Consider the following 17500-nt stretch of genomic DNA (forward strand, 5'->3'; position numbering starts at 1 on the left):
GGTCAGGTCTCAGCCGTGCTACGCCACGCAAGTTTGGTCGCCCGCTCAAGTCACCCTAAAGACCCAAGTCGAGCGAGTACAACGCCGCGCCACCCGCTGGATTTTACAAACTCGGATGGGAGAGGTCTCTTACAAGGACAGATTAACCAAGCTAGACCTGCTCCCTTTATCCTATGATAGAGAACTGAAAGACTTGTTATTCTTTTACAAATGTCTATACAACTATATTGACCTTAATGTACACTACTGTTTTGTTGACTTTATCTCCCATGGCCATACCAGACTTAGTAATTCTCTTAACCTAAAAACACTTATTTGTAGAACTAGTACTTTTCAGGCCTCATACTTTAATCGCATTGTTAAACTGTGGAACCTTACTTGCTCCGTCTTACCATCAACTAGCTTTGAGGTTCGTACCAAGAATCTGTCCGCAATGTAATGCTTGACTGTTTAAAAACCACATTTGACATTGATTGGCCCTGCACGTGGACACTAGCCAGTACGTGCTCGTGCCACTAAGTTGAAAGTATCTATTCTGTATTTTTGTAATTTTCTGTTTTATAGTGTTTTTTAATTCATAAGGGCGGCGCCACGCATGGTACTTTATGTCCCGTTCGCGCCTTCCCTTTTGGGTGCAGTTTTTTTTTCTTTTAATTTAATTTTCTGTTTTCTATTTGTTATGTACTTTTGTCTTGTTAATATGTTTATCTGATATGCCCAATAAAGTCGTTAAAAAATAAAATAAAATAAAATATAAATAAATTCTGTGTAACAGCAACATTATTGTATCTTATTATACTTATGTAATTTTAAAAAATTAAAAAAAAAAAATTCCAGAAACGATTACAACAATAACCAAACTTGCAACAATGTACTTGTAAAAAATATAATGATCTGTAATCGATTTATCCATTAACCAGTCAATAGAACTCTATTACAACTATGACATCAATATTTGTGTCACTGGAAAGTTTTGTATGTCAATAAATTTGTGAAATGTTTGGGGAAAAAACATCGCCGATAACCATTACAACAACAATAACCAATCTTGCCACAACGTATTGGTAGAAAATACAATTATCTGTAATCTATTTATCCACAACTCATTTTGCACATCAGAATGTTGTCTTTGCATTCTTTGTTCATTACTGTGCACGGCTTCTGCACCTGTCAAAGATGTGAAATGACCGATTGTAGATTCACAACTGCTCTCACTTTCGCTGTTCATATCGTAACTCATTAGAATGTTGTCTTTTAGTTCTTCGTTTTTTGTCACTGCGCATAACTTTTGCACTACACCTCTTAGTTCGTACTGAGCTCCCCTGATTAGAATCTCCTCAAGCACATTTATGTCTTTCATTAACGCAGGAGGGAATTCAATGAAAAGGAAACGTGAGTTTAATACATTCCTTAAAACAGGCTCAGTAGATTTAACCTTCCTGGATTTGTATGCATTTCAGTAACAAAAAGAGGCCACATATTGTAATCTAAACCCAGCTGGTTTAATCCATATGCTGTAACTACTGTTAAACGAATACTGCTATTCAAAGTCACATGAGCTACAAAAAGAATCAAATGTCATGTGTCATGAAAAGGCTTTCTTTATCTTCATTGAGATAACCAAAGTTCTTTTCTCAAATATCTGGCTCAAACAGGCATTACAATCCCTAGTCGAAAATGAACTTCAAACGTCTATGAGGTATGACCAAACAGGTTCGCGAATTTCCCTCAATAATGAACTGTCTTCTCTCGAAGACATATAATGTGAACAAACATTGAAAAGCAGGTCTGTAAAGTCATTCCTAATAAGTAGATGAAAGAAACAAATGCGTAGAGATTTCCGGAAATCAACAGCACATGAATAAATACCAGGGTTAACAAAGACAGAATTCATAAAGTGCCCTCTTCGAATTGTAATCACCGACTTGTTTATGTTTGAGTGTGACATATTCAAAAGGCAATTGATGTAAAAAACTTTACATCTCTTTCTGACAATATCGATGCAACCCTGAGTTTTCAGTGTTTCTAACGTTTGAGTTGAGATTCATCATTCTGCTCTGCGATATTTGTGATCTGTTGGATCGAGTCTCGACCCCGTTGCTGATTTGTGTCTGACAAACCAAATTTATTCAGTACTGTTGAATGCTTTTCAATTCAAAGAAATCACTGAAGTGCAAGATGCTCACCTTAAAATACTTCTCGAAGATGGCGAAACGCGAACTCGTAGATGCAAGACCTTCAAATGCTCAGAAATGCTGCTAGAAGATGGCGAGGCTGGAAGGTGAAGAAACGCGACCTCGTTCGTTGCAAGTACCTGACACCACCGTGCGCGCTTGCTAAAATATTACCCGAGACCACCGTGCGCGCCTAGTTTCGTCAAATCGAGAATGCTTCTCCCATAGACTTTCGAAAAGTCCTTCGTCTAGATACACGCAGAACGAAGGACTTTTCATACTTGATTGGCGCCAATTTAGCGACCCAAAAACGGGTCGCTGAGCTAGGCCAATCAGAGTAGTCGTCGTGGACCCCAGGGGATAGAGTTGTCAATCAAAATTTGTCACACGCAGTGAAAGCGTGACTTTCAACATGCTACTAAGGCCACCGGATCCAAATTCCCCGACTATCAGAGGAAAATAATTCAAGAATATCTGTCTTGCATAGATCTGCTTGTGTCAGCTCCAACCGGAGCTGGGAAAAGTCTGACCTTTGAACTAGTCCCGTACGCTTTTGGTCATTTACTTGGAGAGGATTGCAATGCTATCGTCTTCGTAATTGTTCCACTGATTTCACTCACGAAAGATTTGGTCTCTTGGCATTAGAGCGTCATATGTAGGAGACAACACATTTAAAATCTTAAGTATAAACTGATGTTTGGAATGGTAATTTTCCTCGTCCATACCCATTGTCTTCTCATCATTGTATTTTCTATTCACGTTGTTATTTAATCAGTACTTATGCATGTTATTAGCTATCTTTTATATAACACCGACTAGCGGTTTCACTTGTATTCACAACTGACGATGGATGTCGATCATCCGAAACATGTTTTGCAAATTACTTTTATTATTATTATTATTATTATTATTATTATTATTATTAGTAGTAGTAGTAGTAGTAGTAGTAGTAGTAGTAGTAGTAGTAGTAGTAGTAGTGGTAGTAGTAGCAGTAGCTGTTTCTGTTGCTGTTGTTGTTGTTGTTGTGGATCAAATCGGGGCTGCAGACTATCAGTGAGGTTTGAGCTTGTTTTTGTTATTGTTAGTAAATAAGCCTGGGTTTACTTATGACAGATGTTTTTTTTTGCATGGACTGCATTTAAGCTGTTGGAAGAGAGGTGGGGAAAGTGTCAGCTACAGACAGAGATGATGGGAACAATGGCAAAGTAATATACAGTCTGCTATACACTGTGGATGTTAATTCCAAGTTTTTAGTCAATCGAGACACTGGCTCTATCACCGCGAATGCACAACTGGATTTTGAACAGATCCAGCACCACATTTTGTACATCAAGGCTGAAGACCAAGGACGACCAGTTCGCACCTGTAAGTTCACTGACTACTTCGGTCTGTTTTATTTTAATTTAGTATGGGAAATTTCACGATCGAGAGGACAATTTAGAATTAATATATACATTATAGGCATGAGTATTGTTTATAAATTTCTCAAAATTCGTACATGTTCGTAATAAAGTATTTATTTTATGAATGAAACATCATACCTACCGGTATTATTTCAGAATTGTCTTCTAGATATCCAGATTTCCCTTACTATTTATATTAACATCAATTTTCTGATCGAGTCACCTGTTTCAAACATGACGTCTTTTTAATCAAGTACCATGCTTCGTGTTTTCGGAATTAAGAAAACGTTTGGTGTCTGTTAGGTGTTCTTGATGGATTTGAAACCTGCCAGATTATTTGACGCGGAGGTGATTGCCAAGTCAGCTGGACCACTGACGAGGCTAAAGTTATTATAAATTGTGGAAAAAATCGTCCATTAGAATAACCTTTTCTTCGTGATGTGAAAGCTGTGTTTGTGTTTTCAGTGGGTTCGATATTTCGTCGTAAGTGAGTTGCCAAGTCCAGTATTAAGCGACGTTATACGTGGACGTCGACCGCAAAGTATGTATGTTTGTAGAGGTCATAGGGTCGTAGTCTTCTTGTAGCATCCTGTTCAGTTGCACTGTATATAGAACAACTGAACTTGATGAGAATCTGGCCCATTGGGATTTAAATTTGATTTGTTACTTCTTATTGGAAGTTTTTAAATTATTGTCACTAATGTGACGAATAAATTTGTCTTCTTCTAAAGCAATTGCCAAAGTGATCTTGAACGTGAAAGACGTCAATGATGAGTTCCCGAAGTTCTCTGCTGACTCATACGTGATGAAGGTATCTCTCGATGAACCGATTGGAACTCAAGTGTTATTGGTCTTAGCAAGCGATTTGGATAGTGGCGACAACAGCATAGTTGTATATAACATCATAGGTGGAAACAACGAGGGGGCCTTCGAGATTGATCCAAATACTGGGGCTATCAAGGTTAAGAGATCTCTTACAACAGTCTCTGCTTCTAAATTTGCTCTTCAAGTAGAGGCAAAAGACAAAGGGATCCCACCAAAAAGTAAAAGCACCACGGTCCAGTTGAATGTTTTCTTGCCAGATGGACCTCCCAGATTTGTGGTCAAGCCAGTCATTCAAGAGGTCTTGGAAGGGATCAGAGCAAATGGCCGTGTCATGGTGGTGAAAGCAGCCACATCTGAGATCCTCACGTACGAGATTCTCTCGGGGAACGAAGATGGGTTGTTCCGAATTGTGCCCTCCACGGGCGAAATCAAAATGTCAAGAGTGTTGGATTACGAAGAAGCTCGTGAACATCGGTTTGTTGTACTTGTGATGGATACAAGAGACCGTAGTGACCAAGTAACGGTTATTCTAAAGGTGAAGAACATTAACGACAATGAACCCGAATTCCCTGGCGAACTAAATGGATTTGTGGAAAGGAAGGTCGAAGAAGACTTCCAGGCTGGAGATCCAGCTGCCCGATTATCAGCATATGACAAGGATACTGGAGACGCGATATCCTACGAACTTTCTGCCGATGCTTTTCCCTTGTTTTCTATTGACAGCGATGGCTTTTTGATAGCAAAGAAACCTCGCTCAAAAATTCAGTCCCCAGTCAAGTTTGAGCTGACTGCCAAAGACAATGGAATTCCCCAACGGCAAACCAAAGTACAAGTGCAGTTAGTTTTTGTCAGCTACCGAGGGGATCAGCAACCGGTTAGAGTTTACGTAAGAGAGGATAAGGATGTTGGAAGCGTAGTGGCCCGCGTGCCAAGATATTTTCCAGGTGGTACACTGTCCATAATTTTCCCAGAAAGAGCTAATTTCACCGTGGATAACTCAGGGAAGGTTCGCATGACAGCGGCATTTGATTTCGGACGCTCTGAGTGCTACCGGTTGACTATCCGTGAGCACGAACCAGCCCCGGGCATGCGCACTAGTGACATCGATGTGAAAATAAATGTTGTCGATGTTAACGATAACAAACCCAAGTTTACAATGATAGATTTCGTTGGTCGTGTTAACTCCAACTCGCGACCAGGCACGAGCGCATATCAATTGAAAGCAGAAGATAATGATGGAGGACTGAGTGGCCGAGTTGGTTATCAAATGGTCTCTAAGGGTGTACCGTTTGGCATTAACCCAGTGACCGAAGTTGTCGAGACCGATGCTACGCTGCAAGATAGAGGAGGATACAATGTCACATTGTATCCGTTTGACTTTGGCGTCCCGCGCCAGTTCGGTGCAGCAGTGTCACTTGACATCAAAACTGTGAACTTTAAGCCCCAGTTTTTTGAAAGTGCGTACAAGTTTCAAGTATTTGAGAATGCTCCTCCTGGGGTTATAGTAGGTATAGTCAATGCAAGCAGTCTCTCTGGAGCAAGACTGGGCTATTCTATTTCTTTTGGAAACACAGAGAAGTTTGAAGTCAGTAACAGTGGTGAAATCCAAGTAAACTCTAAACTGGATCACGAGGAGAAAGCCATATACGACTTGAAAGTGAGAGCAACTGAGCTTATTCCAAAGGGATACTCAAACGAGGTGGAAGTGCAGGTCACAGTTACCAATGCCAATGAATATTACCCAAAGTTCGCACTTAATGTGTATGAGGCGTCAGTTTATGAAGATGTTTCTTCAGGAAAGGTGCTGCTTGGTGTGACGGCGAGAGACTTTGATTGTGGTGAAACTGGCAATTGTGAGTTAGGTTTGTTGAGGTACTCACTTGAAGGGACGTCTCTGTTTGAAGTCGATGCACGCACGGGCGACATAAGAGTAGGTTCCACTCCACTTGATTACGAAAAGCAGAGACAGCATGTTTTTACCGTTGTAGTGGAAGATTTTGGAGAGAAAATTTACAAATCTAGAGGTTTTGTCAAGATAGCAGTGTTGAATAGAGATGATGAAGTGCCGCAGTTCATTCAGAGTGATTATACTATCGGTATTGCCGAAGACGCCAAAACGGGGAAACCGTTGGCAGCTATTCTTGCGAGAGATGTAGATGGCAATCCTATCAAATATTCTATAACAAGCGGTGATTCAGGCAACAGTTTCGAGATCAACGATACAACTGGAGTCCTTTCTCTGCAAACGAGCGTAAAAGGACAGCGGACGCAGTACACACTTCAAATAAAAGCCTCGGATCCTGTGGATCCTAATCGCTTTGATGAAGTGCGTGTAGTGGTCAACATCGAAGATAGTAACGACAACAGGCCACTCTTCGATAGATGTCCAAATGAGGTCCCTGTGGAGGAGAACAAACCGAGAGGAGAAATAGTTACCCAGGTTAGGGCTGTGGATACGCAAGACCGGGGGAGAAACAAAGAAGTTGAGTATTTTCTCGTTACGGGTGGAGAAAGACTGTTTGAGATTGACAATACTACTGGTGTTATAAAGACTCTAACCAGCTTGGACCGCGAAACAAATGTTCGTCATACTCTGATTGTTATGGCCGAGGACGGAGGGCATGGAAGAAATGTGGCAGAGAGGCTTCTCTCCTACTGCATCATTGACGTTAAAGTTGTAGACAAGAACGACAATTTCCCTATCTTCTTGACCAGGACATACTTTGCAAGTGTTTGGCAAGGAGCTGTTCTTGGAACAACTGTTTTGACTGTGAGAGCAGCTGACACCGACACGAAGGTGAATTCCAGGGTAGACAATAGTCAAGTAATATACCAGTTAGTTAATCCTGACGACAAGTTTCAAATTGTAAATACCACTGGTGTGATTAAAACCAAAGTCAGTTTGCAGAACTATCAGGGAAAAGTTCAGTTGCAGATTATAGCAATTAACAAACAACCTATGGATATCAGTGAAGAGAGACCTCGTGAGTCAACGACCACTGTTGAGATCAACGTGGAAAAACAAAAGCCACCTTTGTTTCCCCTGCCTGCGATATATACGACTAACATTAACGAAGATGTCAAGTTTCGCCAGCAAGTTACGGTAATCAAAGCTACTAGCCAAGTCAACAACAAGAACCAAATAGTGTACAGTTTAGTGAAATCTAATCCAGAGGGAGAGCAGAAATTCCAAATTGACCCGTCAACCGGTAACATCACAGCAGCGAGTGCACTTGATTATGAGCAAGTGAAGGAATACAGGCTTCAGTTTCGAGCCACCGAGATTGCAACTAACCTTTACTCAACGTGCCTTGTCATAATTCGATTGACAGATGTTAACGATGATACACCAACGTTCAAGCTGGAAGAATACACTGCCAGAGTCCCGGAGAATGCACCGCCGGGTTTTAATTTAATCACTATTGGAGCAGATGACAGAGATACAGGTAACTTGAGTAAAGCTGTATAGGTGAATCTGGTAAAGGGAAGGGGATGGGGTTGAGGGGGGGGGGGGGGGGGGTTAGGGCAGGCTGAGCGAGTTTAACCCAAAGGATAATTTTAAGGAAGGTGCCTACTAATTCAAAGATATGTTTGCCCCGATTTATGATTATGCAGAAAAGGTAGATCTTAACAAGTGTTATTGAAATCCAACAAGAAAATTGGGGGTAACCACACAATTTTCAATTTGCAAAAAGCTCTAAAATACAAAGTAATGTATGGCGTTCATTCTCAAATTGAAGCTGAATTAACTCTAAAGAATGCATGGTTTCTCCCAATTTTCTTTTTGGATACCAAGAGTACTTACAAAGATCTACTTTCTCTGCATAGTTTTAAACCGCGCAAAAATATCCCTGCATTAGTAAGCATCAGCGATAGGAAATCCGAGTATCTGGAGTTGCGCAGAACGTATGCGCAATAACAATAGTAGGCACCGTCCTTAAGAAATGACCACAGCTACGGTAACGACAACACCAGAAAGCGATAATTGCTGCGAAGCGAGCGAGCAGCAACATCGTCTGGATTTAAAGTGCCTATCACCTCAACACACTTTTCCACTTTATTTATTCTCCGAAATCGTCCCAAATACATCGTGTTGTTTTTAGAACCTTTTGATTGAAATTTCACTTTTTATTATTGGCTTTCAAAGACGGGAAAAGTGATCATACTATGATCCATAACCGAGCAATGAAGGAGAATGGGTTCGATACCGGGTTGAAGTCACAAATTAATTTGCATTGAGATAGTTCTTTGAAAACAGCGATGCAAATTAATTTGTGACGTCAACCCGGTATCGAACCCATTCCCCTTCTTTGCTCGGTTATTAATCATGGTATGACCACTTTCCCGTTTTTCAAAGCCAATGAAAGGGTAAAATTTCAATCTAAATGTTCTAAAAACAACACCATGTATTTAGGATGAATTCGGAGAATAAATATATTGGAAAAGTGCGTTGAGGTGATAGGCACTTTAAGGAAAAGTGTGTAACCTGCGACGGTTTCTCGAATTCATCACTTTACGAAAATACATCACGTTTAACCAGAATGCACTGCGCCTCGAATAACCTAAAAATAAATAGACAATTCTGACATCTGACTCAGTTTAGCTTCGTATTTCATCGTTTGGCGCAGTAACGCCTCCTTCGGGTCGAATTCTAAAATCTTACTAAGAACTATGATGAAAAGTTGTAAAATGATTAGTAAAAATGCGATGAAACGGTAAAAAGCTTTATTTTCAAATGTGCTGCGGCTCATGCAATCAAAACACAGGGTCCAGAGGAGATATGTTTGTCGTTTGTACATCAAAAACCGGCGGAAACATCTGTAATAATGGGTTATTTTGATCGCGATGACGATCGCGTTACAGTTTCGTTACACATTCTGTATAATGCAAACAAAGAGACTGAGGGCTCGCAAGATCGGCTTACAGTATAAAATACGGAAAGGGAGGAAACAAATTTGGGGCCGATTTTCGAATCCCTGAAACTCAAATGGAATTGAGTTAAATTGCCTGATTTTACTAAAGTGATCTAGAATTATTATGTATTTGCCAAATACTGTAGGAAAACGGCATAAGAAAGCGTTCAAATTCATTTTCGGCGACCGAAATTTACGGCTTCGAGAGAGAGCTTTCGTTCGGAGTGCACCGCAACATATGGTGACGGAAATGACGAGTGAAGTTAATGTGCGCAAGATCGGAAGTAATTTTAAGATGCCCCAAGTTCGAAAACACCAATGGTTTCTTTTGCAACTTTTCGACTGTTGACGTGTACAACAAATGTCCAGTCTTTAAAGATCTTTAATTCAGTTAAAGCTCGGCTCCCTTCGCATAGATCTTGTGACTGGACTTTTATCCACTCAAAGAAATCGTCGCTAGAGCTAGATAAAAGCCAATCGAATTCTTTTGTGGAAGCTGGCAAGTCTTCCTATTTAACAAGGTCTTCCTCCAATCTTGAGGTTTTGAAAGTGGGTACTGCCATACTCGGCCACCGTTAACTCTTCGCTGGACTCTACTCGCCTGTGGAAAGGCCTCCTTTAAAATAATCCCCAGTCCAGTACTTGCAATGGAAAATTTTCCTTTTCGGAGCTGTTATTTACATAGTCGTCGAGTATTTCTCGTATGGAGATAAAGTTTTGTTCGTCTCTTTGATAATTCATTGAAAGCCTGCGGTTAAAATAGTCAAGTTCGATCAGGGAAAAATAATACACGGTAATTTGTGGCTCACGTTCGAAAGCCAACTGGTCAGATATCTTACCATTTAGAAACAAATACGTGTTTTTTTCTCTGTTCGATACTTTGGATCTCTTCTCGTCCGGCTGCTTTTCGCGCAAAGGAACGGGTCTTTTCAAGGGAGAAGCCGCCATTATTTTAAAACTCCCTCCACAGCTGATGTTTTGATTCTCGAATTAGTAACGGTCTGTTGCTTTTGCGTTTCCGGTCCCAATTCACTTCCGTCACCAAGTGCTGCGGTTCATATCGAACGAAGTCACGTGGTACAAGTTTCCTCCCTTTCCGTATTTTATACTGTAAGCCGATCTTGCGAGCCCTCAGTCTCTTGGTTTGCGGTATACAGAATGTGTAACGAAACTGCAACGCGATCAAAATAACCCATTATTTCAGATGTTTTCGACGGGTTTTGATGTTCTAACGACAAACATATGTCCTCTGGACCCTGTGATCAAAACTGATTTAATTAAGCTTACCATGTGCTTCGGAAGCACTGATTATAGTTCTACCGACATTTGTTAATAAGTACCAGTACCGATTTTAAGTTACAATTCCGTTTTTTTCTGCGTGCCATTTAGACATCTCAGGGATCTTTCGATTCCCGCGATCTGGTGCAAGGGGAGTTTGTAGTGTCTTGCTTTCACATTTTACATCATGGACGAATTTCAGCACATTGACGACACTCCGCTTTCCCCCTCTTCTAAAAAACCAATATGATTTGATGTATTAATTTGATTTGATTTCATTTGTGCAACACCACACAAGCTATTCAGCTTTAAACATCGTTTGAAAATGAAGTTGTATTAATATTAATATTAATAATATAATATATAATAATATTAATATTAATATTATATTAATATTAATATTAATATTAATATTAATAGAACTTCATTTTCAAACGATGTTTAAAGCTGAATAGCTTGTGGGGTCGTGCACAAATGAAATCAAATTAACATTAATATTAATATTAATATTAATATATTATTATTACTATTATCAAAATTATTATTACTTTAATTAGATACACTAGTATCTTCTCTGTACTATTAATATTATACTGTACTATTAATATTAATATTAATATTATTACTATTATCAAAATTATTATTACTTTAATTAGATACACTAGTATCTTCTCTGTACTTAGGAAAACAACTTAAAATACAGCGACGTTCATATGACCTTGGAAAACAAACGTTAAGACAGAACGAAAAAAGCAGAAATGCAAAACATTTATTTGGCCTATCAAAGAAAAACAAAGGAGTGCGAATTTTGATTGGCTTGGCGAACGCGAATGCAAACAACCTCATCTCTCCATGGAACTTTCTGGAAAGCGATCGGCATTTCACTTTGACGTCAATTGAAATGCAGTAATTTGATTTGGCAATCGAACTATTTACTGCCCATATTAGCAGTTTCCTCAATTTTGACCCCTCTGCCTTTTTGTTATTGTAAAAAGCAAATTGATGTCAGTTTTTCCTGCGTCTGTCCTGTTATTTGACAATGTTAACGGGACAGACGCATGAAAAACTGACATCAATTTGTTTTTACGTATACAATAACAAAAAGGCAGAGGGGTCAAAATGAAGTCAAAACACGAGAAGAAAGCGGGACAAAAATGCAAGAAACTTCAATCTGACGCAAGCAATACACGTCATCCTCGCATAAATGATAAATTTTTGTGTCTGTCCGCTTATTGACAATAGAGATTAACCAATGAGCGCGCGAGAATTTTGCAGTCATTGCGAATTGTTAATTCAAGGTCATACGAAAGTCGCTCTAACCGAATTTAATTTAAGCAGGCGCATTTTTGAGACGCGGACGGCAACCGGAAGTGGCCTGTTTTCCTTTTAACTTGTCTTCACACAATCACATTTCATTGTCAAGTTTCTTTTCTCCATTAGAGAGATGATTACTATAAAAGTCTGGGAGACACAAATGTCCTGGAACGCGAATTGGTCTCTTCCGGTTGCCGTCCGCGTCTCAAAAACGCACGAGCTTAAGCTCCCTAATGTTTTCACAACAGCGTGAGCATACAACAGTGAATCGTTCATTTTCTATCTTCGCTTCACAACCGCTCTTACCAACCCAAGTATAGGATACTTTTCCCATCAACGTGAACAAGATAGTGGATAACCGCAAATTATTTTTAAAAGCGTAAGGATGTGTTTAGACGTGACATTTTGTTGCCGTAGCCGTCGTCAGTACTAGGGAGCTTAAGTACGTGCGTTTTTGAGACGCAGACGGCAACCGAAAGTGAGCTGTTTTCCCTGTTAATTTGTCTTCACACAACCACATTTACACTGCTAAATAACTTTTCTCCAGTAGAGATGATTAGTATAAAAATCTGGGAGACACCATTGTCCTGGCACACGAAATGTTCTCAAAAACGCGCGTGCTTAAACACAGCATTAGCTGCTAGGGATCTTAAGATCTACGACGGCGACGTCGACGAAAAAGTCGCCTCAACATATAACTTTGCTTTGGTATAAGTCTTACGCGATTGTTCTATCTCGTTCACGTCCTACAATGTGGGCGAAGTATTCAGATGGTGAAAATAGTTGTTGTTGCCAAAATCTTGAATTTGGTGATTTCACGTCCTCGATATGCAGAGAACCACAAAAATATCTGCTAGAATCCGTGCTGCACGTGCAGCACGATTATCTATGCTGGTTACCCAATATAATAGCTGCGGTTACACCAGCCATTTTGTCCTGGGGTAAGTGGCTTTTTCCCACGGGGAAGCAATTTTTTATGTGTAACCGATCTGCCCAAAGGAAAATTTCCGGTGGGAATTTTCCATGGATACGTCAAAAAGAACTAAAGAATTGTCCATGACAGTTCCAGATGTAAGTCTTATGGTTAACAAAACCCCAAAGCGGCTCAACCAATCACAAGATTGCCGAACGCGAGGAAAATACATGCTGTGATGAACTGTGTAAACAACTGAGGACGTGGAAATACCCAAGCACGCCTTTTCTGGCCAGCAGCAAGTCGACGTCTAAATTATAAATTGGAGAGTTGCAAGGACTAGAGAAAGCGTAACTGATTACGACGTCTTTTTTGCCTTTTTTACATGAAGCGATGAATCGCTGAACTTAATTGAGGTGGACAGTTTCAGAGAAGCGCCGATCGTGATAATTACCGAAAATGAGCAAAAGAAACGTTTGTCGTTCAGATGTAGATCTTCGATGTTTACTTTTTTTTTTAGATCCTTAATGTTAATGTATTTTGTATTGTAATTAGTTTTTCAAAAGCCATTTAGTGGAAAAACTAATAAATCTCATCTTGTCTTATCTTAAAGGTAAGTTTCCCACCAAAACAGGCCAACGCTTACATACCCCTAGGGTAATTTACAAGTGTGTAACCGCAAATGGGGAGTCGATCACAACCCAGGGTAAACCCAACCCAAGCCGTAACCCCAAGGTTCCCCATGGGCAAGAGGTCTAGTGTAACCGCACCTAATTATACATCAAACTCACCATAAAAAATCTGATTGGTCGAGAGCATTCAATCAATTCACAATAGCTTGTGAACTTGACATGATAAATGCAATATCTGCTGCAGATATTGCATTTATCATGTCAAGTTCAACGTCTGCCTGGTTACTAAGCCCCTTGGAGTGTTCTCCTCAGAAACAAAATGGCTAAACGCTTCGCTTCTGTTTCTGAGGATGAATTATGTGAAAAATGTATAATAAAACAATTATTGAATTCGGTTTTCGCATGATATCATGAATTATCAAAACCTCGTGTCTGTGTTATCTGCCTCAGCCTTCGGCTTCGGCAGATAACACAGACCTCGGTTTTGATAATTCATGATATCATGCTCAACCTCATCCATTAATTGTTTGTTATCATTATATTTTTGACATTGTTGTTGTTGGCGTGGCGGTCATCAATAGAGAGCTTTAGATTCCAGGACGAGAACGACTACCAATACCAGATTTTCTCATGGAACAACAGTGAGCGCGTGCAAACCAGCGTCATTTTGGCGGGAAAAACGTGATACCGTCATCATTTTAGCACGCGGTTTTGCAAAAATGATGTCGTGTCAAAACAAGTGACAAACACGGTAGCAGTTTTGGCATTTTTCGATCAGGAGAAGTTAAGCAAAAAGAATAACTGAGCAACCTATGCTGCTAACAAAGAGTAAGATTAAGTGTCCGGGCTATACATTTTCTGGTATTTTCGCTGAAAACGGGCAGTCAAACTCGTACTCGTTGTCGTCCTCGTTCTAGAATCTAAAGGTCCCTAATATTTCTTAAGCTCCCCACTAGTCTCGGTGAAACTAAACAAGAACCTAAACTTAGAGGTCCTTAAAGGTTCTGTCGCGCACCCGGTCTGTAGAGGTTTGAATACAACAGCAATGCAAAAGGAGTCAGAGATGGGCAAAACTGAAGGAGATTAATTAAAGTCGATGGCTGTTGGGGTTTTTGAAGACTCTTCAGCTTAACAGTTTTTCTAACTTAAATTATATATTCTTGACCGACCTATTTAAGCTCGCGATATTTTAATTTTGTTTTCTGTTGAACTTTAAACAGGCGCCTTTGGCCAGGTTGGTTACTCCCTTGAAGTGTCAGCGGCATCCGAAGGGCAATTCTTCAGCATTAACGGAAACAGTGGTGAGATTAAAACCAAGAGAGAATTCGACCGGGAGGACCCTAAACACTTGCCAAGGTACAATGTTGTGGCAAAGGCTCAAGACAAAGGCACCCCTCCTCTTTCTGCTAAAGTAACGATCGGTGTCGTTATTGTGGACCAAAATGACCAGCCACCTAAATTTGATAAACCAAGATACGAGGTTAATGTCCGGGAAGATTCCAGTGTTGGTACTTCCATTGGTGAACTCAGTGCAACGGATAACGACATCGGAGATAACGCTCGGCTTGACTACTTTGTTTCCAGTGGTGGCGCTTCTCAGAATTTCCGAATGGAAAATGGCGAAAAGAACTATGGAATTCTGATTCTTGTCGGAAAGGTAGACTATGAAACACAGAAGACTTATACCATCACCGTTACCGCGACGGATAGAAAAGACAGTGCCACAGTTCAAGTGGTGATCAATGTAAGTTATGGCAGGTATTAAATGGAAAAGAACATTGTCGACACCCTGCGAGCAGAGCCTCTCGAAAACTCACCAGACGGCGAGAAACAGAGGCTCTGCAGAAAACGCGTCAAGCCTTTTAAACTGCCGCAGCCCAAGTTTCTGGACTAGTCACTCCGATCAAGCCGGTTTAGGCAACGCGCGCATTATATTTTTCAATTGATAAGGCGAAGGTCGAAATCGAGCCTTCAGGACGAAAATCAACATGGCGTCTTGGAGTGTGATCGAGACTTGCCCTCGGTTTGAAACTGTCTGCAAGCAACGGCTTGCGCATACACAATAAAGACTTACCACGATTTCTGCAGAGTCGTTTCTTTCTCGTCGAGTTAAGAAAGGCTCTGCTGGCAGGGTGCATTGTCGACAATTTTTGCCGCCAAATAATCAACTGCCAGCGTCTCCAGAACTTTAACCCAGTGAGCAAAACATCTGAAAAAGAATTAGCGGGTCTGGTGTCGATCAATCAGCATGGGTGTCGGGAATTTGATAACGTATTGTTTGCGTTGTTAGAGTTCACATTTTGATTGTTTTACCAGTGAGTTGTGGCCTTAATATTAACCCTTGAAGGCCCAAGGGGGCCCCATTGACAAGTAAAATTGTCTGGCATCAGAAAGAGTGAAATCTATGAGTGGGTTAAGGAATGTCAGAATGGCTTTTGGGCATTTTAAGAACTGTAATTATTGCTGATTCATTCATTGATTGTCTCAGTGACTCACTACTTGCTTGCTTGTTGGTTTCTACCGGTCGGTTGATTGTTTGTTATTTTTTATCTGTTTTACAGGTTCTGGATACAAACGACAACCTTCCTCAATTTAGTAATCTGATATATGAGGCACAGGTTCCAGAAAACAGTTCCCCTGGCCGTAATGTCATAAAAGTTGCTGCAACTGACTCGGACAGCCCGAGAATACAGAGCCTCCTTAAATACTCTCTTGATGCAGCCGGGCTGAGGAACTTTGCCATTAATGAAGTTAGTGGCCAAATAACCACCTCTAATCAAACGTTGGATCGAGAAGTGGACCCAGTGGTGACCTTCTATGTCTTTGCCTTTGATGGGAAGCACAAAGGGCAGGCTTTGGTTCGAGTTAATCTGCTAGATGATAACGACAACAGTCCGTACTTTCCTAATCCTCCCTATGTCGGCTATGTGGAAGAGAATCTTGAGCCCGGGGCCAGTGTAATGGTTCTTCAAGCATTTGATTTGGATATCGATGTTAACGCGGAAATTGTTTACACTTTAGAAGACAATGCCAATGTTAAGTTCCAGATTGATCGTGATTCTGGCTTGATTACCACTCTTGAAATGTTAGAAAAAGAGGCTCCTGACATTGATTTCACGATAAAAGTGAAAGCTACTGATAAAGGCAATCCAGCATTAAGTGGGACTGTGACGGCTTCAATAATAGTTGCTGATGGTAATGATCAAGCTCCAGTTTTCAACCCTACAGTGTACAGGGAAAAAGTACCGGAGGATGCCCTCCCGGGATACTTTGTCACCCAAGTTAAAGCTACCGATCAGGACGAGGGATATAACGCAGAGCTGGAGTTTATTATCAAAGCTGGGAATGACCCGTATGAGTTCTATATTAACCCGAGAACAGGGGAAATACTCGTGTCGGGTATACTCGACTTTGACCATGGAAAAAAGTCCTACAACTTGACAGTAATGGTAAGTGATCGCGGTTTACCACCTAAACAAGCACCGGATTCAGCGCTTGTTTACATAACCGTTCTCGATGCCAATGATAATCCACCAGTCTTTTTACCCGCTGAATACAACGAGGAAGTACCCGAGTCTATACAGCCTGGAGAGACTGTGATTCTAGTGACAGCGACTGACAAGGACACGGGTGCAAATGCCGAGTTTACGTTTGCTATTGCTGATGGTGATGATGCGGACATGTTCGGCGTGCGACCCGATAACAGAGATGCCAACATTGGGATCATTTACACTGTCCTGAAGCTAGATCGGGAAACAATTTCTCAATACAATCTCACTGTCACAGCAACAGACACTGGCGGACTCCAGGGCGTTGCTACAGTGCGTATTACTGTCACAGATGACAACGATAACGGCCCTTGGTTTCAACCTCGCTACTATGAGGGAACCATTAAGGTGACAAGTGACCAGACATTGGAACAAACCATCACCACAGTGAGAGCTTACGATCCAGATGAAGCAAGTAACGGACGTCCGTTCACCTTTTCGATCAAAGGCACTTCTCCAAATATTGACGATCCCAACTCTCGTTTCGGGCTTCGGAATGA

The 17500-nt window shown here is 40.8% G+C and overlaps 1 protein-coding gene across 2 annotated transcripts in view; it reads left to right on the forward strand.

Moving 5' to 3' along the window:
- Positions 1-17500, forward strand: part of LOC138018714 (protocadherin-like protein) — a 242109-nt gene that overhangs the window by 14028 nt on the left and 210581 nt on the right. For both annotated transcript variants that reach the window (XM_068865398.1, XM_068865397.1), the window contains exons 6-9: positions 3318-3539; positions 4309-7848; positions 14673-15196; positions 16014-17500. The exon at positions 16014-17500 is cut by the window's right edge and continues 779 nt beyond it. In XM_068865398.1, coding sequence (XP_068721499.1) covers positions 3318-3539; positions 4309-7848; positions 14673-15196; positions 16014-17500 — 5773 coding nt within the window. The remainder of the gene's footprint in view (positions 1-3317; positions 3540-4308; positions 7849-14672; positions 15197-16013) is intronic.

This window comes from Montipora capricornis, chromosome 10, assembly GCF_036669925.1.
Source record: "Montipora capricornis isolate CH-2021 chromosome 10, ASM3666992v2, whole genome shotgun sequence".
NCBI classification, from domain to species: Eukaryota; Metazoa; Cnidaria; class Anthozoa; order Scleractinia; family Acroporidae; genus Montipora; species Montipora capricornis.